This window comes from Callionymus lyra, chromosome 12 (genome assembly GCF_982586985.1).
Source record: "Callionymus lyra chromosome 12, fCalLyr1.hap1.1, whole genome shotgun sequence".
In the NCBI taxonomy this organism is placed as follows: Eukaryota; Metazoa; Chordata; class Actinopteri; order Syngnathiformes; family Callionymidae; genus Callionymus; species Callionymus lyra.
Genome location: NC_141829.1, coordinates 21,966,762 through 21,993,044, shown reverse-complemented (window position 1 = coordinate 21,993,044; position 26,283 = coordinate 21,966,762). Strand labels below are relative to the sequence as shown.

At 37.9% G+C, this 26,283-nt stretch overlaps 1 protein-coding gene across 4 annotated transcripts in view; it reads right to left on the bottom strand.

Annotated features, from left to right (window-relative positions):
* Positions 1–26,283, bottom strand: part of myo3b (myosin IIIB) — a 72,632-nt gene that overhangs the window by 37,638 nt on the left and 8,711 nt on the right. For all 4 annotated transcript variants that reach the window (XM_087803643.1, XM_087803642.1, XM_087803644.1 and 1 more), the window contains 16 exons: positions 25,439–25,584; positions 20,996–21,061; positions 17,947–18,102; positions 15,494–15,578; positions 15,308–15,424; positions 14,703–14,807; positions 13,884–13,967; positions 13,605–13,807; positions 13,442–13,540; positions 13,063–13,177; positions 12,872–12,998; positions 12,321–12,531; positions 11,514–11,661; positions 9,799–9,952; positions 9,646–9,734; positions 8,665–8,794 (listed from right to left, as the gene is read on the bottom strand). In XM_087803643.1, the coding sequence (XP_087659769.1) occupies positions 8,665–8,794; positions 9,646–9,734; positions 9,799–9,952; positions 11,514–11,661; positions 12,321–12,531; positions 12,872–12,998; positions 13,063–13,177; positions 13,442–13,540; positions 13,605–13,807; positions 13,884–13,967; positions 14,703–14,807; positions 15,308–15,424; positions 15,494–15,578; positions 17,947–18,102; positions 20,996–21,061; positions 25,439–25,584 (2,035 nt within the window). The remainder of the gene's footprint in view (positions 1–8,664; positions 8,795–9,645; positions 9,735–9,798; positions 9,953–11,513; positions 11,662–12,320; positions 12,532–12,871; positions 12,999–13,062; positions 13,178–13,441; positions 13,541–13,604; positions 13,808–13,883; positions 13,968–14,702; positions 14,808–15,307; positions 15,425–15,493; positions 15,579–17,946; positions 18,103–20,995; positions 21,062–25,438; positions 25,585–26,283) is intronic.

Below are 26,283 nucleotides of genomic sequence, written 5' to 3'. Positions count from 1 at the left end.
GAGTTGAACAATACGATGAGGAGAATGTCAGGCTTAATCACCATCCACACAAACACAAGATTCAACATTTTGATGACAAAAGAGCACTGGTTTCTTGTTTAAAGAAAGTCTAAATTGTAGCTACAATCACAGAGATCCGGTCGTGCAGTCACTCCAACATCAGTCCAACAGACGGAAGGGATGTGAACGCGACATATGCAAGACAGTCTGAACATTTCAAAGTTTCTGCACAAGATGTCCAAATGTTTTCTCTGGCTATATCTTCAGAGGCTAAACTGTGATTAATAGCAGTGAAAGAAGCCTTTGAAGCAGGATTGGTGACATCAAAGTCCTAATCCATGGGTGGCAGGATTTTTATAATGAGTGGGAAGTATCTTAACACATTTCAAAGGGTTTACTCCATGAATAAACAATAGCTGCACAGATGTGCCACACACACCTTTGGAGGGGAAAAAACGTCTGCAGACACAGGAGGCAGAGAGCAGCCGTGTACCGCTAGGAGGAAAACCTTTGTAAGTTTTTAAAGATAAAGCTGAAGTGACAGGCCAACAATTGCACCAGATTTCCGAACACATGCATGCAAACTTCTAGGACAGAAACATGCTATAGTCAGAAGCACAACTCTTGTAGGTATCAGGAACTGGCTGACAGGAAAATGTATAGCCTGGATCAAGAATCAAACGCGGCAAGATCCAAATTGATTTATGACGGCTTAATAATCAGCCAGGCCATTTCTAACTTTAGACAAAGTTAGTTCTACATGTGCCAGGAGGTTTTGCAGTAAGCCAAAGAAATGTAATCACACATACACATACTTTCAGCTGTAGTCAAAACATGATCTGAACACTTCAAAAGGAATCAAACAGTCTTTTAAGCTCACGATGATGCTGCTTTAAATTTTGACAGTTATCAGCCATTTATTTTTAATACTATTTAAAATTCAGAAAACCATCAAAACGTCATGTTAAAACATATATGTCGGGTTAGGGAGCAGCGGGAACCGTATTCAAATGAATGCATGAATGAATCTCATATGTGGAGTACGAATGTATCAGGGGTACTTTTTTGGAAAAGGCGCACAGATTGTACCATGACAAACATGCCGATGGCGAGGCAAAAATAATTTTAGGAAATAAACATTGAAAAAAAAAAAGCGTGATCTTCTAGAACAGGAGTGGTTAGACGACACACATTGGCAAGGAGGGCCCTGCTCCAATTAGCCCAGAGTAAAGCTGGATGGATTAATTGGAGTGGGTCTTGTGCAAATGAAGTGCGCTCGCTCCTCTCCCCATTAGTGCTGCTGGGCCAGATCATCTGAGCACATTTGTCATGATGAATTAGTGGCTGCGAGTGGAACGGGCTCGTGGAGTGTCACTGTGCTTTCACGCCTCTCACTTCCATGACACCATCAAGGGGAGATGAAGGGGCTGTGCTGCCGCCAGAGAAACTGTGACAGTTGTACCTAAGCCTTGCAAATGGACACTCGCTGCTTTTCTTCATGTACTCCTCAGCGGCTCGCATTAATTCATTCTTCTGGCGGGTTTCATATCCCCTCATGACTAGATGATTAGAGCCCGGGTTAATAGTCAGCATCCTCAAAGATGTCTGCCTCCAGGGACATGAAACCAAGGCTTCACCTGTGATGTCCGGCCTATAAGAAGACCTTCTAATTTGGACACTGCTGGGAACTTGTCTAATGATGTGGGTAATAATTATTCAAACAGAGAGACAGCTAAAAATGGATTGTCCTTCAGAGGAAGACTGAGAAAAATGTATATAAATATATTTTTTAAATTTAAGTCAATGGAGGGGAGGAAGGTTTAACTGAAGCACATTTGAGGAAATTCCAAGTGGCATTTAAATTGTCTCTTTGTTGTGTGCACAATCTTTTGGGTTACTATATTTTAGTTATGAACACTTTTACAGACAAAGGTATACGCGCTTTTTCCTGCTGGCAATTGATCCCACATGTATTTATAGCAACTAAAATATAAGCCCATGTGCTCAGAACACATTTCCCTGCTCACCTTTGGATGTTGTTTTTGCTGATAGTATGTGAGGAAAGAAAGTGGCCTAAAAATACTGAAGCTAATATCTGCTTTCTGTTGATCCAATCATACCTAAATTGTTAAGTTCCAAGTTATCTTGATGCGTAAGGAAATCATATTCTTTTTCTCATCTTGGAAAAAACTAAAGATATAAAAGTAAAATAGAAAATAAGAAAATTAATTTGCTTTTACACAAATGCCCAGTGACCTTTTAAATAAATTATTTAGTGATGAAATTATGTAAATTCTATCTTTCTGTCAGACTTATTTGTTTTTACCTTATTTCCAGTTATACATTTATTTACACATTCATGTCGTAGAAAATGATATTATGCTTTTGCTCTTTTTTTATTACCACTTTCATTTCCCAATAATGGCACAGCCTGACAATAACATAATTCAAAATAAAGCAGGACATATATTTATGAATTCATTCTCCAAGAGAATATAATAATTTAAAATTAAGGGGTTAAGAAATCAGTAATAAAATAGGCAATACATTTATTGAGCAATCCATTCGTCAATGTGGAAATATCAAAGAAAATATATGTTTTTAAATCAGGAATAGAAAAAGTATGGGAATGTTGTTCTTTTGTTTTTCTACATTAATTCTGAACAAATGTGCATAAAAGGATGTGAGGCAAAAACCATGATCATACATCTAAAACGATACTGCTCACAGTGAACACAAGTCTTTAAGATTTAAAGATGCTTCCATAAATGAAAGCTGCTAATGAACGCACACATACAAACACAGATCGCTATCCAGAACAATACTCTTTTGTACTACATGCAGCACTGTAGAGGATATCTCTTTGAACTATCTTATATTTACATGTTGTTTTCACTTTTAAACTCTTGGAGAAAGCAGGAGGATTCTGCTAAAACATGTTATCTGAATACCCACTTGAGTACCCTAACTTACTGTCATTTAGACAGTAGTCTAAAGTATGTCTGAGCCCAAGCTGCTACAGACCAGTGGGTACATCATGAGTGGCTTTGATTTAAGCAAAAGATAAGGTGAAAAAAGGGAAGAACATTTATTAATTAATTCTTAATTGTAACAACTCAGCCCTCCCAGAAAAGGAGTGTGATGCTATAAAAACAGGAAGAAGATAACCTTTTCCACTAGAATCACTCAATCTTTACTATAAATAAGGCCGGTGAAAAGTTTATTTCCCATCAGGTCATTCCATCCTGTATAACAGGAGGTGCATCCCACTGATCGTTCATGCTTCATGCATGTTGCTCTTGGCATGGACTTCCAGGACAAACACAGTGAGTGTGAGGAGGGGAGACAGGGGGTTGGGGTGAGGGGGGCAGAGGGAGAGAGACTGAAAAAGCCTTCCTTGGCATCTGTGCGCTCACTTTGAAAATTAAGCCCAGCAAGAATCCTGTAGGGCGAAAAAAAAAGCTCAAGCTGGCAGTTGTATTGGGGTTCTATTGACAAGAATAGTCAATGTGCTTGGGATTAAAAAAGCAATCCGCGTTCAATATGACACCTCCCTGCATGCTTTTATAAGTGCCAGTGTGCGTCTTGTACTTGAGAGGCTGTGGATCGAGCTGTCGACACAGGGGACAATCAGAGTTGTAAGAGAGAGCAGCCTTCCTGAGCTGAGTGAGCAGAGGCTTGCTGGATATCGCTCCCGCTCTCTTTTTGAAAACATGTGATCCAGAAACTCAACTCAGCAACCAAGCAAATGAGATTAAAGCACCCATAACCCTGAAGCGCCCCTCTCGCCCGCCATAACAGCACCGTTTATGCCAAGAGAAGGCTCCGGGGACTGTTGATTTAAATGCCATCGACTACTGTCAGAGCAGATCAATCATAAAAAGCATGGTGTAATTGGCTTTCGGTGACACAACACAGTGTCGCGTTTATCAAAGGATGTCGCACCATGTGACTTTGGGGAGCCGGCTCCCTGCCATTGATGTGTAAGGCTGTTTAATCGCTGCTGACTCAAAAATATTTCCCAACACTGCGATTATGGGAGAAATTTCACAAAAGTACTACTTGCTGAGCATCTCCTGAGGTTGTGACAAAGATCTGCCCACTGGGAGCAAAAAGAGGGCGAGAACAAAGACGTCCAAGTGTCACATGTCTGAATGAAACCCGTCAGTCCGTCTGAGAAGTTTCTCCTCACAGGACACGGGGAGACAGTGAGAGAAACCTTCAAGTGTTTTATCTGGAAATTGTTGAAGCAGCATCGCGGATGCATATTCTGGCATTCCAACTTTGAAACTTCTAAACATCAGCATCGTGGAAATAGAAAGAGAATCAGTGATTTATACCAGGAATAATGGACATTTATTCACTTCTAATAACAAGTCTATCAGGTCGTCCATCATGACACACACTTAACTCGTGTAGAGCCATTAGCTTGTAGGACTTGAGAGAGAGAAAGATTAAGGAAAATGAAAGCATCGAAGACAATTTATACATGTTTGCAGGGGTTATCTTCATTTTACAACCATGCTTTGTTAGTGTTTTTGTCCCTTTTTCTAAATGAGTTTCAATGTTAGGCAGTTACTCAACATTACAGTGAGTTTTTGACAGTGTTAAAGTTAAAATTAGGGGTGTCGAACTCAATGACACAAGGGGCCAAAATCCTTAATTGTGAGCTGAAAAAAAAAGGTACATGTCCCTAACAGTAAGTATGAATCTGATAGCAATATTGTTTTTTATTTCCTGTGGCTCAATATAGCTCTATGTTTTTCATACTCTTCCAAACACTCACCAAACAATTTTCTTTCCTTCCACATCTTTTTTTTTATTATTGTTTTTGGATCAATAAGCTATGCTCCTTATATAGTTCACAATATCAACAACTAATTGGATTTGAGCAAATCATCAGGTGCGCAACTTAAAAGACTTGGAGGGCCGGATATGGCACCCAGGCCATGAGTTTGGCACATGTGGTTTAAATCATTACTTACTTTTGACCTAATGAACACATTCACTTGTACTGCAATTCACTCCAATGTCTCAATGCTTCTCACTCCCTCTCTGTGAACTCAATGTACATTACCAAATTTGAATATTTTTTAACTTTTCCTCATTCAGAATTAATTAGTATTTTTTTGCCGCAATTATTCTACAATTGTTATCTTACGGAGAACTTTTATAACTCAACTTGTGTGCAGATTAACCTGGTTAACTTGATTCAATTTGGGAAGTTTACAACGTACAATGAGCACAAAGCCAACGTTCCAGGAGTCATTTAATTTGAAATGCGCACATCAAATCGTGTTGGTGGCAAATGGATCGTGAACAACGGGTTAAAGATCCTTTACACAATCTAAAGCTGACAAATAAGATCACAATTGTTTCTCAGGTTTACACAAATACACTGAGACTCAGACGGGGTCCAGTCAACTCAAACATAGTGATCTCGTGTGATCTGGGAAAGCCTCGACCTGGAATGAATTTGTAAATGCAAATACTTTTCCGACTGGTAAACCACCACCACATGTCCACTGCATAAGGACCAATGTTCTTGAAGGCTGAAATGCCTGAAGATCTTTAACTTCCTGGGGCCAAACGTTCGACGTGACACGGCTCAGTTTAACGTCTTCTGGTCTGAGGTGATCAAAGTTTGTCAGAGAGCGTTCCCTCTTGATCATGGCTCCGAGAGAGTCCCCTTGTGGTGACACAGGATAAAAGGCATGTGCAACCACAATAGTTCAGGCAGATTTTCATCAGATTCCCTTAGATAATGGTAATTTCACAGATAACGCTGAATCTATAATGTGGAGTACTATGCAAATTAAATCCCCCACAAATTCTACCCTGAAGAATAGTATTATAATTTCCTTACGCTTAACTGTATCTCTGTTCAAATGACGCTCCATCTTTTCTGGAGCGATAAGCAGGAGCGTCGTCTTTCATGAACTTTATCTGATGAGATGATCTGTTTCAGCATCTGCAAATCAGAAAATTGGACCTCCAACTTCAATTAAATAACAAAATCCAATCGAAAAAAAATTAACTTCTGTACACACTTTGCTACTGAAATATTTGGGTTGTTGATGTCAAATTTAACAATCTCTTGATTACGTACTTCAAACCCACCATGCTTTTATATCCTTTAGGCACTTTTATGATATCACTACATATATGCACTTTCCTCATGAGTTCAGAAATCTCTTTTCTTATTTAGAATGAACGTACAAGGTGTTGATTTATTCACATCCCTGTTTTCATGTTTGTGGGGGCTGGACTTGAAATTGAGGGTGACTAGATTGAAAGTACAATTAAAACCAGGTGCAAACCTTTGAAGACACGCCTATTGAAAAAAATACATGGGTAGCAAGTCTGTACGGATATGACAACTCTACTGTAATCAATCATCTAGATTTAACACACATTTCCAATAATCACTTGATTAACTGATAATCTCAGTCATGTCAAGCCTACATTCCCAGTGAGAAAGACAAAACAATCTCTCCATGGTGACAGCTAGTCAAGGACAAAGGCAGACATCTGCGTAAGTCAACTGATAAACAGATTCTCTTTAGACGACATCAAACTTCAGTAACTTTCTACAGTCTGGGGAGGGGTCAGTTCATCAGAAAAAAATAAATCATAGTATAGTTAGGTCAACTTAACATTAGACATTGTGAATGAATCACTTCTCGGTGCCCGATCACACCATTGTTGTTGCACTTAAATGCGACGGCTGCTTTGATTTTGGGAATATCAAAGACCATTCAAGACTTAACAAGTCACTGTTATTGCAAGAATTAAAGTAATGTAATAACCCAACTATCTTGACGTACTCACATGTTTAAAATGTTGAAGTCTTCCTCTCCAAGATGCAGTAAGTCCCTCATCATAGATGATGTTTTGAACTGATTATTTTATAAAGTTCTCCCCCGTCTGAAATCTCAGCAAACCAGAGGTTACGAGAGCTGCGACGTAATAATGGGCTTCACTCCTTCACCCTGCTTTGTTTATACAACAAGTCCCTTGGAGGTAGAGACGTACAAGATTGACAAGGTGTTGCTTGACCAATCACAGCAGAGTATGTAGGGTTATAGTAAACTGGTGGAAGTGTTGGGCGGGGATTATCCACATTCTCTAATGTAAATATTTCAATGAAAAGAGAGTTTTGTACAAACAGACACATATTGATGAGTACAATAGAGTTCCAACATCTATTTAAGAGACACTTAAATCAATACATTAGATGCCTATTAAGAAAAAGACATCAGTCAATCATCCATAAAAACTATGGCAATTCTCAATGTGGCACAATTTACACATAATACACAAACTAATTTGCGCAACATGACTTTGTGCATATCCTTTAGCTATTTACATTAAAAAAAAAATTTTTTTTAAAGCATACATTATATACCAGAGCGGAAACACCCACCTTTTCCCTGGTATAAAACTTAATTTGAAAACTAAATAAACTAAGAAAAACTAAGAAGAAAGGAGGAGGAGGGAAGAGTTCAGGGTGACTACGGGCCTTACAATTGAGGAAAGAAGCTACATTTCTGGAAATCTTCTTACTTGGTGTGAAATACGTATGGTTTAAATTTCAAGCAAGGCAAAGGGTAGTAACAACAAATATTGATTTGATTTAGAGCGATTGTTCGCTCACTTTGCATTTTGTAAATTGATAAAAATAAACAATTTTTTAATTTTTTTTTAAAGCATTCTTACAGCTTTTTTTCACACTTGCCTAAAACTTTTGCACAGTACTGTATATATATATATATATATATATATATATATATATATATAAATATTGTATAGATGTTACTATGGAAATACTTCAGGCATAAAATGATCAACAGAAGTTTAGGGATTCCGCTCCTCTATTTGCTTTTGTGTTGGAATAATCTGTTAATTACTAAAAAGGGAAGCAGCAGCAGCTTGCCTTGTGCAAACCCTGCAATTTTAGTTTACATACACATGGCTGAGAATTCTGGCTTCTCGGGTTCTTTTAGTGAATAAAATGTCTCTTAATACCAGCAGGAAAGAAAGCGAGCCTTTACAGCCCCCTAAAATGGAAGTAATCACATAATGTGGCTTAGCTGAAATAAAGCAGCGAGTGGGAATCTGATAATTTAACACATCTATTAGCATTGCAGATAAGTCAAGTGACCAGGAGGCCGCAGCTGCGGCTAATGACGAGCACATTACCTTCTTCAATTCACTAGCAGAAAAGAGGTAGGACGAGTTGCTTTTGTGTTCCCTAAATACAGCTTCATCATCCCCTGGGTATTTCAGAAACCTTATCGCAAAAATATCCCGCCGCACTCACAATCTGTAGATAGCATTGAGCAGTGGGAAACCAAGAGGGACAGCTTAGTGAAAATAAAAACAGAGCGCCGTGCGGAGAGCTGAGCCTCTCATGAGATAATGGAGACTGCAGATTTATCCGAGCATGGCACACTGAGACTTGAAATGAAAGAGGACCAGGGGATGCCTACGAGCCGCGTCTTTAAGAAACCCACTTACCTGAACATTTATGGAAGCAGGCGACAGTGGCACCTCTCGCAGTAATACAGGCAGAGCCTCGCCATTGTTAACAATAGTTTGTCTCCCGGAAAAGTTTTGAAGCGAAAATCCATTTCAACATAAAGGCAGTTGTTATAAGCCTACCTATTTTTGTTAAGGGACTGGAAAACAGCTGCTGCAGGAGTTTGTTCTCTGATGTCCGGAGAACCACCATGATGTCTGCAGGTAGGGTGTCTCGGTTTTTCTCCAGAAATCCATTCACATTGTACATCACCTGTAAGGTAGAGCAAAAAAAAAAAACTTTTCTGTTCATATGACTGGTTAATGAGATGTGAGAAAGTAGGGACGGGGGCCACGTATTGCTGCATTAATGTGGCCCCCATGAGGTCAGACTAAAACTATATAACTGACCATATAGACATTCTTATGACTATCGACTAACAATTTAATTTTATCTTATTATTTATTGGTAGTTTAGATAAAAACCTTTTTTGTGAGTACTTCATGTGCTTAGAATATCTAAAACAATATTAAAATTTACTTCATAAATCAATTTGATTTAAAAAATATTATACAAAATACTGTAAAAGTATTGTTATGCATTATTTTCTGATGTATTCAGATGTGTTTGTAGCCACAGTTCTTCACCAATACTATTTCAAGCACATATGAGTGTTACATATGTGTCAAACTTAATGCCAGGTCCAGCCCACCAAATTATTTTGTTTGGCCAATAACATCCCTTAATTCATGAAGTTGGATAAAAATATAATTTTTGAAAATATGTAATTTTAAGGGCATTAAAAATTAGATGACTTTCAATAGACACAATACTATAGTACATGAATATAGTGTTCGAAATTAAATTGAAATTTGAAAAAATGAACTAACCAAACAACAAAGGGTCTTTTGGTTTATATTTTGTAGTGTAAAAAACGATTCTGAAATCCTATTCTGTTGACCTTCTGTTCAAGGAGGGGTAGTTAAAGACTGTTCAATGAAGTGCAACTTAAACTGTGACAAACACTTTGGCCCCTGTATGAAAGCTGAGTATGAAAGCTGTGACACGCTCAGACAGTATAGATCCAGTTAAAGTAACATATAAAATAACTTCATATGACCAACCTTTCCTGCGTAATGCTGAATTCCAAAACAAAGATCCACACGTTTAGGAATGGAAAAATACTTGCAGCGCAGATTGTCCTCAAACTTATCTGTAGATAGAACAGATTAATTTCTCTAAAACATTGTTGACTTTTGCAGAGTCTGTAGTCTTACCCACTAAGGTCTGGTCTGTGGCCTGAGGGAAACGGCTCTCCTCGTCCAGCAGGGACAGCAGTCCCATGGGCTTCTGTAGGAACATGTCCAGGATGGGTCTGTTGTCCTCGTACTCTACTAAACTGGCATCCACTCCCTCACTCTGGTACTCCATCTGATGCAAACCATGGAAGAAATCTTTTTAGCTGACCCAATAAAATCTAAATATTGTTTGTGTGCGGCAAATAATTTCAAAGTGGAACAGTCAAGACTTCACTAATTGACAAAATGAATATGGTTTGTCCAAATAGGAATGCTCATATTTAGAACATCTGTGTGTGAGAGAGTGAGTGTGTGCACGCTGATAAATTTCACACCATAATAGATTATGATGACTGAATACATAAAGCCTCTCTGAATTAACAATTAGTGCCACTTATTCATAATTTATTTCAATTTGCAAATAACCCACAGTCACGTCGGTTTATTGCATCTCTTTAATTTCAGATCAAAAGTTTCTTAATGTATATTTGACTAATAAAGCAAGACCAATGAAACTAATCTGTGCTCATGTTTCAGTCATTAGGGCAGGATAATGAGCAGCTGTGTACAATATAAAGCTCTGAATATTTCAGCTGATTAATGTTTAATATTTATTAATGCTGAGATTATATTTTATATATTTGTTAAACAGGCATCTGTCATAATTAATTATGTTCTCTTGATAAACATTTTATCCCACAATTTGTTTTAAGATGTCATGTAGTTGCTTTTCTCTAATGAAAAAACTTTGTTTAGATTAAAATTACATTATTTGAAAGCAATTCAGACAACTTCTGATTAAAAGAACTGACTTAAGATTAACACCAAGACCAGAGAGCCACACAGGGCACTCGAACATGCCCTGTGTGTATGTGACAAAAGTTAAGGAAATTATTCATTATATTAAATAGCAATACAAGCAGTCTTACACTTGCAGTAAGTTAAATTATGGGTTTAGGAACAAGAAAAACATACATACAAGGTAAATAAAGATACAAATGAAGAAGAATGGAAAATGAAAATGTGAAAATTAAAAGCAAACATATTTGGTTTATAAATGAAAAATAGAATTCAGGTAAAAGCAAGACATAAAATGTGATTTTCATGTTGATCTTTTGGACATAAGTTCTTGTCCTAATAACGAACCTTTTTAAAATGTATAATTTACAATCATCAACTGATATCTGTTGTCCCAAAGCTTACACAGAAGGTTTTTAAATCTGATTTTTGGCAAAATTTGTACTTTGTTAAAAGACAAAAGAAAATAAATAAAAAAAACAACATGTACAAACAATAGCCTCTAAATACTTTTTTTCCACAGGAAAATGTTTATTTGGCCACAATGTTTTAAAATGGCTCCCCTCTGCCTACCAAAGTGCCACATTGAAAAGTAAATAGAAGACGTAGGAGTTAAACAGGCATTATGATTAATTTCCATTGATTTTCATTAAAGCAAATTAAAAATTGTAAGCACTTTGGGGCGAAAACAACTTCGCTAAATCAATTAGGAAAGCTATTTGGTAAAGAAGCAATTATTTACACATGACAAGACAAGCAACACACAAACGTGAAAGCATTAATGAAAGAGAAACTATTAAAAGAAGGATTTCTGCGACTTTATTCAAAAGATGCTCTATATAGTTTAATTAGGAGGCCCGTAAATCGTCTCAGATGTTGACTGAGGATGAAATTACCTGTTCGAGAGCAAATATGTGCTGGTTGAAGTAGAATTGGATTTGTTCATTTGCAATGTTGATGCACAACTGTTCAAACGAGTTCTTCTTGAAGTTTTCAAACCCAAAGATGTCCAGGATTCCCACATTCATGCCACTCTCTGCGGCACTTCAAAGAGCAGAAAAGAGGACAAACAAACTTATTCTTCCATGTAACAGAACAAGCAAATCCCAGCAGCAGTTTTAATTGATAAAACTTTAATGACAATCCAAGTTCAACCCAAATTCAGAGCCGACTGTGGACGGCATGCTGAGAAATCATCAAAACAGCCTTCTATTTCTCATCGCATTGATTCAACCTTGAGTCTTTTTCAATATTCGCGCAGAGCTACAAATATCTGTTAAAAGACCAAAGATATGTTTGTATTCAGGCCGTCGAGCCGCTTCTTGTCATAACTAGTCTTCGGTGCGCAGAGGTCACCTTTAGCCGGAGCAGCCGGGTTATTAAGCGCAATAAGGAAACCAGAGAGATGAGTGGAACACAGACAGGAGCTCAGAGCTTTTGTAAATCTCAGAAATGACTCCTTGACTGTCAACGCTTATATTTATGAAGGATTTCTTGTGGATCAATGAACAGCCTCTTTGCAGTCTCTCTGAAGTCTTTTTAATCATCCTAACATTATTTTTTTCTGAACCCAAGTCTATAAAAAATGTATTCAAACTCCTCACTCCGGCCCTGATCGGGTCCATTGATATTCTCCTCTGCATGTCTGCATTTACCTTGTGAAGGCATTGCAGAAGAAAAGCATCTGTGTGACCATCACTCACCAGATGTTCATGTCAGGTTGAAGCAGAGAGTTTATGCGGTTCACAATCCAGCTGAAGAGGCGGCCGTACAGAGCTTTGGACATGGCGTCTCTGACATCAGCTGCTTTGTCCACGGTGTTGGTGCGGATGATGGTCTCGCCCCGAGTGACCACGCACTGAGAGGTCAGCGCCTCCTGAAGCTCCTCCGGGCCGATGCTCAGGAGAGATGCGGCTGTTAGTGATGAAATAAAAAACACACAAACATTTTACCTACTGAAAGTGCCAAAGGCCAACTCAAGAAACTCAATGTTTTGCTCAAGGGCTGCAAACGGCCCTGGAGCCACAAGTGTTGGACCCCTGGTATATATAGTGTAGCTCTGGTACACTGTTAATTTCTTTCAAGCTCTAGACAAATATGAATGAATCCTACAGATGAGTCCGGTGCAGAATATAAATGATCACATAAGCAGGAGCTCATTTCAGTCTCTCAGCAGTCTCTTCTTTTTCAAGGGACTTTCTATTAACATGAATGGAAACAAAATAAAAAAAATTAAGCTTGTCCTGTCTCTCACCGCTCTCCAAGGCCTCAGCGTTAGGCACTTCACTCTTATCTGTCTGGTGCTGTGACGTGATGGAGGCAAATTCAATATTGCCCGTGATCAATATGGCCGAGAGAATTCTGTAAACAGAGTTGACCTCCTAAAAAGAGGAAGGTTGAGGATTAAAGTTTGTTCATGAAACGTGGGATAGACATTGAACGTACGTCTTCAGTGAATCCGATGTTTCGGAAACATTCCTGAATAGCGTCAAACTGCTCCTTATACTGTTTACTGGAGATGATGTCTTGCGTTCCTTTACTGTTCTGACTGTTGATGTACCTACAAGCGATATTAAAAGAACGATAATATCAGTGAATAAGGCAAAGCACACAGAGAGCGCATACCTTTAACAAGAAGCTAATTAAAAGTCTGTTTTTTGTTACCTGTTTTTATTTTTTTATTTAAGATTTTTAAGTTAGAAAAACACAGTTTAGACACTTTAATACAAGATACCTAAATCTTTATCAGTACTCGAGGGGATATTGCACTTACAAAACAAGTTAGAAACCACTTCACTTAAAGGCACAAAACAGCAACACTCACCTGGGAGGTGTTCGGTCGGGTAACCTGTAGGTCTTCAGCTTGTTTTGATGGTAGAGTCCAGCATACATGTAGTAAAATATGTGAAAGTTTTTCTCTCCTCTGGAAGACAGACATAACGAGTCGATCAAAAAGTCAAATCAAATGAACCATGAAAAACGCTCACATAGCCTGTTTGATGACTCTGGACTTCTCCAATAGATACTCTGATATTTTTGCCCCAATGACGGCTCCTGTGGGGGTGAACTTCATCTCCAGGTACTTGCCAAAGCGACTGGAGTTGTCATTAATGGCTGTGCAGGCGTTTCCAAAAGCTTCCACAAGAGGGTTGACCTGCAAGATCTTTTCTCGCAAGGACTGATTATTTGCCTAAAGGAAGAGAAATTGTTTGAAATTGTTGTTGGTTTGTTGGCGTTGAAGCTGCAAATACAATCGGTTACTTCACCTTCCCTAAGAAGGTCAGATGTTGGACTATCAAATGTGCACTCTCAGTCTTGCCAGCTCCACTTTCTCCGCTGATAATGATGCACTGCAATGACAAACAATGACAAAGAAACATAAACATTATTTTCAACTCGGTTAACTGATTCTGTCACTGTTGACATAAATGTGATATTTCACAATATTGTAATTCTTAGAGGGAAATGAAAACTTAACCTGAAGGCAGAAAAACCTTCTTTATATAACAGAACCTGCAGTGAGACCACATGAGAACAGATTCCTTCGCACACATGTCAAGCATTACTGAGGCTTCTGAGTTTGATAACTCCTGATACATCATTGTGATACAAATATGTTTCTGGTTTCTGACAGCGAGACATTACCAATGATGTGTAAACTGCTTATCCATTAAGACAGGCAGGTTGCTGTGTGTTCTTGTCCTGTGTTCACTTGGAGAAAGTGAGACGAGATCAGTGGTGAGTGATGTATATGAGGTATTCATTGATATGCTTCATGAGTCTCGTTCAAAACCATAATAAAATATAATTGTATTTAACAAATGTTTCATGTCCTGCAACAGCAGCTGAAAACACCCAGACACCAGAATTGAAACTTTGTTATTGTAAACATGTCAAATAGTTTAAATTCATTATCACACTTTTATTCTTTGTGTGCATATTTTTGTTTTTTTATCCATTTCAACTGTTACTACATCGTCAATAACTTGTATTCATATTTAAAAATGTAACTTCTTTTGGAAAAAATAAAACAGGCAGCCTGTTTGTAACTGCTGAACTGAAAGAGTAAATGATGTGAGAGTTACCTGATCTTTGCAGAACGTCATCATTCCTTGATAAGCGGCATCAGCCGTTGCAAAGATGTGAGGAGGGTTGTCAGCTCGCTTCAAGCCATGGTACAGTTTAGAAAACTGAAATATAAAGAACTTATTAGTTAATTGTTCAGTGTAAGGTTAATTGACAGACTTTACAGTATATATAACATTTGTAGTTCAATAAAATTAAAGTTTAGTCTCAGAAGTCAAATGAAACCTAGAAGATATTGCTGTATCCCTTCCGTTCTTAACCCTTGCGTTTTATTTGTGTCAAGGTAATTTACCTCCCTGGCTTCCAGAAATAAATATGCAGTGATGTAGTGTTCACCTTGACCCAGAAACAACACAAGGGATACAAAAAACATATTGGGTTTTTTATCTCTGTATCATTTTCATTGGTGTGTTTTAAAACCTTTTTTATTTCTATGTTTATAGTCAATGCTTGGTTTGAAATGTTCAAGGCAGAAACAAAAGTTATTTCATATGTGAGCATCTCATGTTTTCTATAAAAATGAAGTGATGACTTCCAGAGCAAATGCCGTGTTGCTCCACATGATTGCAAACACTGAACATGTGTGTGGGCGGTGCAGGCAAACCTTGGGAGAGTAGATGCTGAGATTCTGGAAAGGATTGAGAGCGATGAGGATGTCGCCCACATACGTGTACACCTGCAACTCATCGTACCTTTTCTGCAGGTAGCCAATAATCGTCGTCTTCAAAGAAGAAAGAAAAAAAAGCTTGATCCGACTCATCAACGCGGAGATGAAGAAATGAAATCCTACCTCATCCAAATACTCCAGGTTGACCAGGTCGTCATCGGGACAGCTCTCTATTATGAGGGTTTTACGAGTATTGATCCTTTCGTGCCTGTGTGAAGCGAAGCACACGATCATGCCAAAGAAAATCTTGAGTGACCTCAAATGATGCCGCGCTGGTTTGACTGCTCTTCCAGCTTTTGTGGGAATCCATCCCCAGAGACAAGTTTCCCTTTATCGGCACTGTGATTGCACTTCATCTTTGTTGTGACCTATTGCTCATCATTGAACTACATAGGTCAGAGGTCAGTTGCTTAATAACACCCTGAAAATATCTGGGGACTCTTTGTGGGTGTGCAAACATTAGCTTAATAAAAGAAGAGAGATTAAGCTGTTTAAACTAACTCTACCTTAATCTTAGTGAAGGGAATCAGACGACTGGCTTTATTGATCACACAGTTGTAGAAGGAGAAGTTTAGCTAGAACTTGATCACACAAGAAGCCAATTTTAAGTATCATTGTGATATTGTTTTAATTCTTGGATGCCTAACCTTGTATAACTATCTGTTTGTCCTTTGCTAGCTAACACGCTGCCTCCTATCAACATCGACCTGCATTTTAACTAAACTTTATTTTCAAGTTATTGTTTTTTAAAGTTTCCTTATCATTGCTGACATCAAAAATCTCTGTTTACTTAAACAATAATATATTCAAAGGTCACTACATCCACATGCCCAACCCGAGCCATCACTTCAAAGTTGTCAAGACAAGGTAGTTCCTGGGGTTTCATTAACAACATTGATTAAAGCTCAAATAAAATGCACAACATAGTTCTTCAGTAGCTAAAAAACAAATCACAAATAATGGAGCAATATTTGTGTTGTGATGTTGTGTGAGCTTATGTAGCTGCGAAAATCTTTCAGACAATGATATAAATTTTTAGGTGAAATTAAAAGCTTATTTCAAACACTTGAAAAAATGATTCTACCGCAAATGTTACTGTTACTATTAGAATAATATAAACAGCTATTTCAGTGTCACTTTATCCAACAAGTTCAACGGGAAGTCATAAATAACCTTTTAGTTTACTGGAAGATATTGCGTTGTATTAAGTAGGGCTAAAAATATTTAAAAAGCTTTAGTAAAATACATTTGCATAAGTATAAAAACACAAAATAGACAAAAAGAATATCTTATTTTGTGTCACCAAACTCTACTCAAACACAACACAGAATTTTTTTAATCGATGCATCCAAAATCAAATTAGTTCCACTACTGTGTGTTAGCGAAAGGATGTACTTCTCGAGCAACTTGGACTACAGTGCTTTGCTCAAGGGCACCTCTACAATGCCCAAGAGGTGAACTGGCATCTCACTATCTAGCAGTCCACAATCTTCCTTTTTGGTTCATGGACAGCTCCCCTGCTGGTTTAATTTGCAGAATCCAAAACTGTCTAAGCAAGGTCTAACTTCTTATATTTCGGAATTTTTTTTTTAGGTAATAATACAATTTAGAAATGTGTCCGTTGTTAGTCAAGTTGTGTTTGAGTGGGTTCAATGAAGACACTCTGGTTTGCCTCCTAAGAACACCCAGAAGTTTTTCCGTAGGTGTGAGTGTCCGTCTCCAGTGATGGAGTGGTGATCTGTTCAGGGGGTTTTGGCATAGTAAGAACAAACTGTACTGTGGCATCTTCACTTCAAGTATAAATATCCTGATGATCAATGATAAAAATCATAAAAACAATTTAGAATTCATGCTTCAGGTTGAGAAGCTTCATCTCTTGTCTTTATATTCATGTTTAATTCTGAATGTAGTTTGGAGAAAATAAGAACCCAAGAGCTTCCACCTTCACCTCTCGCAGCTTTGATCTGAACACACTGGTTCACCTACAGCAGCTACTTTTAACTCCTCCGCGTCTTTATTCTTATCGGGAGTCATTGTGAGCTGATCAGTGGCATGAGAGACTAAACCAGGCGAACCCAGTTCTCGCCCTACAAGCTCCTAATCCCATTATCCACTTTCACTGTGGACAGGAATTCAGGATCAGGCTCAGGCAGCGACTCTGTGGTCTCTCTCGGGAGTAAACAGAGCCGACAGAGCTGCGAGACTCTCAGTCAAGGGCGGGTTTAATAAACTCCTGTGAAACTAAAACTGGGCTATGTTCTATTTAAATGCATATGTTAAGTTCAAAGCAAGCATTTGGTAACTTCTCTTTACTTAAAAGGACAGATTGATGAAGTAATGTCGTTTACAAACCACAACACAACAACTATCAATCCTGACAGGTTAGTCAGCACATTCACATGTCTCGGTTAGTCACAGTAGTCCTACTTTGGGATCTTTTTCTGTCCATCACTGGGCTCATCATCACTTCAGCGCATGATTCTAAAAGAAGATGAGAGCCTGCCCCCGTCTGGACATCTAGAGTATTACGACGGAGCATAACCAGCATTTAAGTGTATAGATAAAACTTGACTCACTTGGTTCTGGTGGCACAGCCCAGATCTTGCTGTTCCTGCACTAATGCTGCTAGCTGCTGTCGAAGTGACACGTCTTTGCCATGAGCCTGCTTGATAAAAGGATGCTCGAGGAGGTGTGTCACTGACGGACGGGCCTCAAAATCCTTGATCAGACACCTGCAGACAGAATCAACACATCACTCACAAGTATTTTAACCTTTAATCTGATCTTCCGAGGGTGTGTTTAAAGAAGTAACAAGGTATTAACCTTAACATTAGTAAGATCAGACTTGTTGAGACGTCCAACTGGCTCCTTGCAATTCTGTCTGCGTCACCATCACCTTGGACCCGGTTTCAAACATTCACTATCACTCTGGTCCCATTGAAGGGTGTGGGCATCGGCTCTCTTATCACACACACTGCTCCTATTGTTGATTTATTTTCTCGCCACATCAGATGTTAGCTGCCTCAAATGTATCTTAAGAGGAGGAACTAAAATGATTAATAAAAGCTCATTTTCTAATATAATCTTCCTTAACCTTCACACGTTTATCTACATAAATGCACTTTTAGAAATGCATAAGTACTAAAATATGTTTAACCTTACCTATACATGGTTTATTTTGATTTTATGGATAATATTTCTTTCTTTTAAATAGCTATGAATAATCACTTTGGTCGTCAAGTCAACGTACTCTTTTAAAATATCTGGCAGTAACTTTTTGAACTGTTCAGTTATTCTAAATTGAAAAATAAAATGCAACTTTAAAATACCCTAAAAAAATCTAAAATTACACAACAAGCAAACTGAGATGAAAAAAGGAAGCTTTATACTATATTTCATGCTTACAATAACAAAGGCTGAACTGATATTAAAACATATATTATTTTGATGCATGGTGAATAAGACACCCCCTTGTTAAAGAACCATCTAAGAATGCTAACTAAAATAAAATCACTTCAATACTCCTTATCAAACTACATTTTCAACTAGCAAGTCTCATGCTGTAGCGCTGCTCTATCCTAGTGCTTCTCCATTTCTGTGAACTCTTCGCTGGAGCCTCCAGATGATGTTTACATTTTCTAGATAGAAAAAAAATCTTCAAGGAGATTCTTTCATTTTAAAAGCATATGGAATTGTTTTGGTGACATTTGGATCAATAATAAAGGGTTAATCAATCGCAAGTGGAAGGAGTATGTGATCCAGTTCATCGTTCTTATTCTACAATTTCATTCCGCAGTCATTAATATTGCTACAAATCAGAGCATGTTTCTCTTCCACACTCGGCTTAAGCAAGACTTAAATTTATTTGTACTTGTGTATAAGTACTTCTACAAGTGCAGGCAGAAGACAGACGCCGACAGAAAAAACAGCAATCTAATTCCTTTCACCTAATCTACACGCAAATTTGGTTTCCTTTATCAGTTTGTTCAGCTCGCAAAGTTAATTCCATGAATTCATTAGCGTCACAACATTAAGCAGAGGTTGTTGCTATTAGCAAAGCACTGCTGCTGAGACTCTGAGGCCACTTTGTCACAGGATTCAGCTCTGTGGATACACAAGTGTAGACACTAGTAATGGATTTATTACCCAGAAAAACAGCCAGCATACCACCTTACTTTCTGAACACACACACACAAATGTATTAAAGTGAATGCTTTACAAATAACCTGCAAAGGTAGATAACAATGTCCATCCTCTCTGTGTTGAACTGGTTTCTTACCAGAGATTCATGTTGGTTTTGACCAAGACGATACTGTGAGATACAGTGTAGCTATTTTGGTAATAATCAATCGACTATGTGTGACATCATTGATTTGGCATCTGTTTTTCTCTTACACAGACTCCTATTAAACCAGCTGACCCTATAACAATCATCACAAAACTATTATAATTTTATGATCTCATTGCCACGGACACACACACACCTCAGTGGGGATATTAAGGTTATATATTCTGGACATCCATTACCAGCCACCTCTGACATTATTAGGGGTGCACACTGGAGAAGGTGATAAGACATCGCAGCCAGAGATAAAACGGATAACTCTGTGAATGTGTTTCTTCCTTGATGGCAGATTTACGCAGATGAAAAACAATCCCCAGATGAAAGTGTTGATAACGATTGTAAATATCCGGCTGCCTCTGTGTTTACAGACATGTTGGTTAGTGACCGTCATTCCAAGTGTTAAAAGGTACCATGAAAATTGCACTCCTTATTTATTGATGAGCATCATCCATTTTCATTTATTCGTGCCAGTTTGGCGTCTCATCAGGTTTGATCTGAGCAAAAGGCAAACAGCACTTCCCAGGAATGGATTTTATATTGATTCGTGAATAAACAGGTGAATATATATTATTAAACATTATTATGAAATAATATAAAATAACTATTGACAGATACAATTAAGAAACTATTAAAAAAATTCCTTCAAGAAATAAGTTGTATTTAGAGTTTAACTATTATCCAATTGGTTGGCACCGTAGAAGCACCAACGGAAGTATTTAAGTCTTATTTCAAATGAAAAATATTAGATTAGATGTGAAACGCGCCTCTACTCATCATATGTGTCTGTTTGTAGAAAACTGTCTTTTAATTGAAGTATTTACATTAAAAATGTCCTCACTGAAAACACTTAAAGATGAATATTAATTCTTAAACCACTCTGCTGTGATTGGTCAAGCATCAAGGTTTGTAACCGCATGTCAAGAATCCCGGAAGTCTCCACCTCCAAGGGACTTGTTGTATAAACAAAGCGGGACGTGATCACAGATGGCTGCAGGGGGAGTAAAGCTGTTATTGTGTCATTATGGACTCTGCTCTTGTAACCTCTTGTTCGCTGAGCTTTCATACAAAAAAATGTGTAAACCACCTACTTAAACATAAGTTTTGGTTGGCCTCAAAATAGTCAGTCTTGGGCCGAATTTGGTTTATTTATCTTGAGTTATTTGCTAAAAATTAGTGTAATCTGATTCAATTCAGAAAACTCAAAAAAAGCAATCTGTTGCTAGAGATTTTACAGCAAAGAACGAATCTAAGATGACGGAGATGTCTGGGAAAATACTTACTGGCCGATGAAATGGATGAAACTTCTGCACCATTGTTCTAGATTTCGTAACGTAGGAGAAGGATTTCTGAAAAACATGAACAGCAAGGTCAGGTCACTACAATCTATGACCAGTGGCTTTTTTTAGAACTCAGCTGAGGAATGAGTCTCAGAGCTGCTCTGAGTACTGGACTGTAGATGGGTGACAAATGACATCCACTTGTCTGGCAGCAAGCGTCTGCTGCCAGGAGCTGAAAGTTGTGGGAGCTAGTTATGGGTCTGTCAGCAGCATTTACAGAGGCCATCCATAACAGCCAACGCCGTTCACCGACAGAAGGCTGGCCTGTGTGACAAGTGGAGTCTAGACTGGACGAATATCGGAGGCGATCGATCAGAAAGCAAGAGACCTTCATCACTGCCAGCACCCTAACTGAGACATCAATTTAACTCATAATTAGCTTTAATGTTTTGTCCTACACAGACAGCCGATTGACAAGAAGGATTTTAAGAGGGCGTCTTAACAGAATTTGCATTAATTTGAATGTGAAGTAGCGGAGGCTACATATTTTCCCTCACTCTTTAAGGAGGGAAAAGATGTAGGGGTATCAAATCTGTCATTTTCTGCAGCAGCAAGTTAGCAGAGTGTGTGATAAGGATTCAGGCAGGCAATATTTCCAAAGTGCAGATCAAAGCCAGTAAGTGAGAGCTTCAATGCAACCTCTAATATGAGCCTGGAGACACGTTCTCGCCTTGATGTTGCACCATAACTGCTGCTCCGTTACACAGTCAATATAGAAGCACAGTGCTGATAACGCTGTCAAATACTCTCATTGTGCTGGGATTTCTCTTTCACTGTTTGTGAGGGTGCAGGCTCACATTGTAAACACAAATGGCTTATTCAAATACAGGTCCAGGCAGAGCGTGTTCTGACAGACGTTCACTTCGCGTGGATTGAGGCAAAATCAGCGAGGTGTCAGCAGCACTTGACGGCTTGAACTAAGCCATGAAGGGAGACAAAAATCAGGCCCGAGAGAATATTCAAACGCTGCAATAGTGCATACATAATTCCCAACCAGGCCTCACTTTTTACCTCTGACAAGGACGGATACTTTTTCAGTAAGATGATTATTCAACTGGAAATTTGTTGGATGACAGGACTACACATTAAGAGCAACACTTCTTTTTAAGTCAACACAAGTTATTATTAAGTGCATTTACATCTGAGAAATACAACACACCAGCATGTTCTAAACCACAGGGAGCAGAAAACTTTGATTTGTGGATCCAAATGAAAGTTCTAGAGAACATCACTAAAGTCCTTCCCCTGTTATCAATATTTCTTATAATATTTTAAAATAACAGAAAAGTTAAAAAAAAAAACAACAACAACATAAGATTATATAAGATGTCATGATCTTCATAAAAAATAATTGAGATACAAAATTATATTTATACTTAAAATAAGTTAAGTAAAAGAAAATCCAAATAATATTAATATTCAAACCCATACATCCAACAGAAAATGCCAAAAACATCAACAAAAAACATTATAATCATACAATAAATTAACAGAACATACAAACAATACAAGATTATATAAAATATAAAATAGAGAAATGATTATATTAATACAAAACATAATTTTTTTTAAAAAAGATTATAATAAACAAACCCAGAGAATGAAACCACAATAAGAGGAAGAGAAAGATCATCATATAAATATTAAAACATAATAAATAAGTTTTAAAAAATTAATAATTAACCCGACAAAATAACAGCAATAGATAATAATATAAATACAATACAAAATACAAAAGCACAACTATATTAAAATTCAATATGCATTTTTTACTGTCTAGGGAAATAAAGGAAATCTAAGGAAATAAAGCTCTTGAAACACCCTTTATGCGTCCTGTCCAGTTAAGTAGAGGACACTGGTTTCCTAAAGCAGAAAGCCTTTTAACACAGTCAGCACGGAACAACTATGGTGACCTAAAATAAAGTCTTATTTAGGGAATGGGCGACTCATTTAAAATTTTGCCTCATCCATCAGCCTGACTGCAGGGCCACAGTGAACAGCTCCATGTGTTTATCACCACCTTCCCCTCAACATCCCATCAGTGGCTTTATACATAAAAAATCTGCAACTTCACCACTGCAGAGTTGTGTAGTTTCACCCTGATGAGCGTGCAGGCATGAGTTACTCTGAGTGATGACTTGTTTTTGAAGAAACACTGAGCAATTTGTGTAAACTGCAGCAGAGTGCACGCTGCTCCCAGATCAGCATTATTTCTACAACTCTCCTGTGACTGAAAAGCTGGAAGGCAGATTGATTCAAAAGTGTTTTACTATTTTAACATCCACAGAGAAGGTAGTGTTTGTACAATACAAAAATCAACAAACTGATACAAAGAGAGATGTTATTTATCATTTATTTGTCACATAAATCAGAACTGAAGGAAAGACATGTCTATGCTGAACTTTGACATTTTCCAATGATGCCATAAAAGCAAACATTTTATTTAGGGCACCTCCAAAGTGACATGCTTCAGGTAACTCATCCTAGACATACAAACCTGGGTAAAGAGTGACTCAAGGACCACATATTACTTGTGAAAGTATAAAAACTGATCAAGTAGAATTGTCCAGGGTTTCTGGATAGTAGTGAGAAACATGTTTTCTTTCCTGCTTTATGTTTCTCTTTCCTTCTTCACTCAGTCCTTACATCAGGTGTTTTAAATTATTAAAGAATATACATGTAGACACATGATATACATGTTAAGGTATTTAAAAAAATAAAATGTACTTATGAACTGTTGTTTTTAAAATGTTAATCATGTATAATCACCCCATAAATTGGTTTGTTTAAGCAACAATTGAAAACGAAACAAGGAAAATTCATGAATCCAAAAGAATAACTTACAAACTTGAGTACAGTAAGGAACAATCTAAAATACATGAAATTAAAAATAAAATGAATTAGATGATAAGAATCAAATTCACTCACTTCACTTGAAAATGAGTAGGCAGAAGAAAATATTTTATTTTGGAGACTCTTTATACTTGTATGCATCGTCATCTTCACTATGTCTAATCAATATGGAGAAAATATTATATCCACTTAATTAAAGCTGCTTCTTTAACTTTCCTGCTGTCTTTAATATGACAGCCTCTCACAGTAGTAATGGCCTTGTTGTTAGCCTGGAGGAGAATAAATTCTGGGCCTCTTAAACTCCACTGCTGCCCCCAACAACCTAACCTAATCTGTAAAATTCAATGTGTAGCGCATGCTATTGCTTATATTAACTGAAGGAGATAAAAGATGGAGGAGATGTTTACAGTTTCAATCTAAAGAGTCCAACAATACCACACAGGAGATTAACTCTATGACAGGAAACGCATCAACGTGTGCAAATGTTAAATATCAGATGGATGAAAGATCTTTCAGCACCTTTATGGATTCCAGTTACAGCCAAGGACAACACTTGAGGAACTGACATGGACACCGGTTCAATCAATCAAGACATATCAACCTGAACCGAAAAAATCTTAAAGTTTATAATCATCAACAGAGCAAAGATAAATCCTGTCCTCTTGTCATGAATCACTCTCGACGCTACTTAAGACTCAGAGGTGAGGCACATTTAGAAAGTAATTCATGCGGGAGTCATCATTTATATCACCTTGCCTGCGCCCGTCTTCCAGTGATAGGAAAATATATTTGAGAAAAATGACATGTTAACAGAATCATTTCATGGTTCAACACATTTCCTGTGATTGATTCTTCAGATTTTGCTCCCATTTCCTCTCGAAAGGGCAAAACACCTATTTTGGTTTGAGTTTAAAAAACATCAGCGAATGATGTTTGTGATACTCAAAGTCAAAGTGGTGATTGATTCTTAAAAAAAAAAAGAAAAAGAAGAACGGCTAATTGTTTAGATCAATCATAGCAAATTATCCTGTTAATATTTCACTTTCAACTTGAACCAGCTGCTGATGAAATGCTGCATCGCATCCCATAATTCCTGCTAAGGCGGGCGAGCTCTTTATGGGGAGGAGATAACATTGTGGTGGGGAGGAGGTGACAGCCTCATCTCAATGAGAATGCTGCTAATCACCGGAGCAAATTACAATCAGAAGGGCATATCTCCCCCTAACTGGGGAGTAATTGTGTGATGGTGGTGATAAGAAAAGGTCAACCGAGAGTAGACTCACTTTAACTGCTGAGAAAACCTACATAGAATGAAATATAACGTTTGTCTATTGTCTAAACATTTAAAAACTATACAAATACTTTTTTTTTGTTTTTGAATAAACATTTTTTATATTAGGGCTACTTAAATCTAAGAAACGAGTGGCCTTTTTTGGATGGATGGTCATTTTAAGGGAAAGCTTTAAGTGGAGTGTCTTTGTAACGAGAGGCTGCCTGCAGCCGTGGGTAAGGAGCGCCCTCTAGTGGACTCACCGTGGGATCTTAAACAGGGCTTTCACTGGATGCATCTCAGAGAGAGGGGGGTCTCCATCTGCCAGCTCGATGGCTGTGATGCCCAGCGACCACACATCGCAGCGGGCGTCGTAGGAGTAGTCGTACTGCTGCTCACAGGCAATGACCTGATGGAACAAATTTAGACATTCGATTATTGTGACTATTTTTAGACTTTTAAGCATATTCATTATTTTCAAATTATTTAAATGAAATGCACTACATGCATTAGAACTGATTCTGTTTTAGCATCCGAAATATATATTTGGTTTAGCTCACTTTGATAGCAGGGGGCAACAGGTTTATAGTCACTCCCATAAGCATAAAGCTGAATCAGACTCCACAAAGAATGTCGACTCCTTCAAAAGGTTTGTAGATCCTGATGGTACTCCGTAACAATGGATTCCTACTACTCTCAATATCAACAGTTCCTATAGATTTTAGAGGTATTAAATAGACAGCCTTGAGCATCATCACATCACAGATTTAATAAGAATCTTAGCTTATATAATACTTCATTCACATCTGATTGCATATGATGAATTTAAACACTCTGGTAAATCGAGTGTGTCAGTGTTTTTATCGCGGCGCCAGTTCAGTCCGCTCTAGAATGGAGCCGCTCGTTGCCACAGTCAATAATTGTAATTGACACTACATTACACAGCTGAGTTTATTCTAATTGCCCCTGGGGTCTCCTTGTAACAGTCCAATCACTGCACCTCATTTCAGGCAAAGACAAGCTGGGGGCCAGTGACTCCCAGCTATTAACCTTGAGGCCACCTCAGGAGCTGGAGGCGTGGAGTAGAATACACAATGAACCTGCTGCT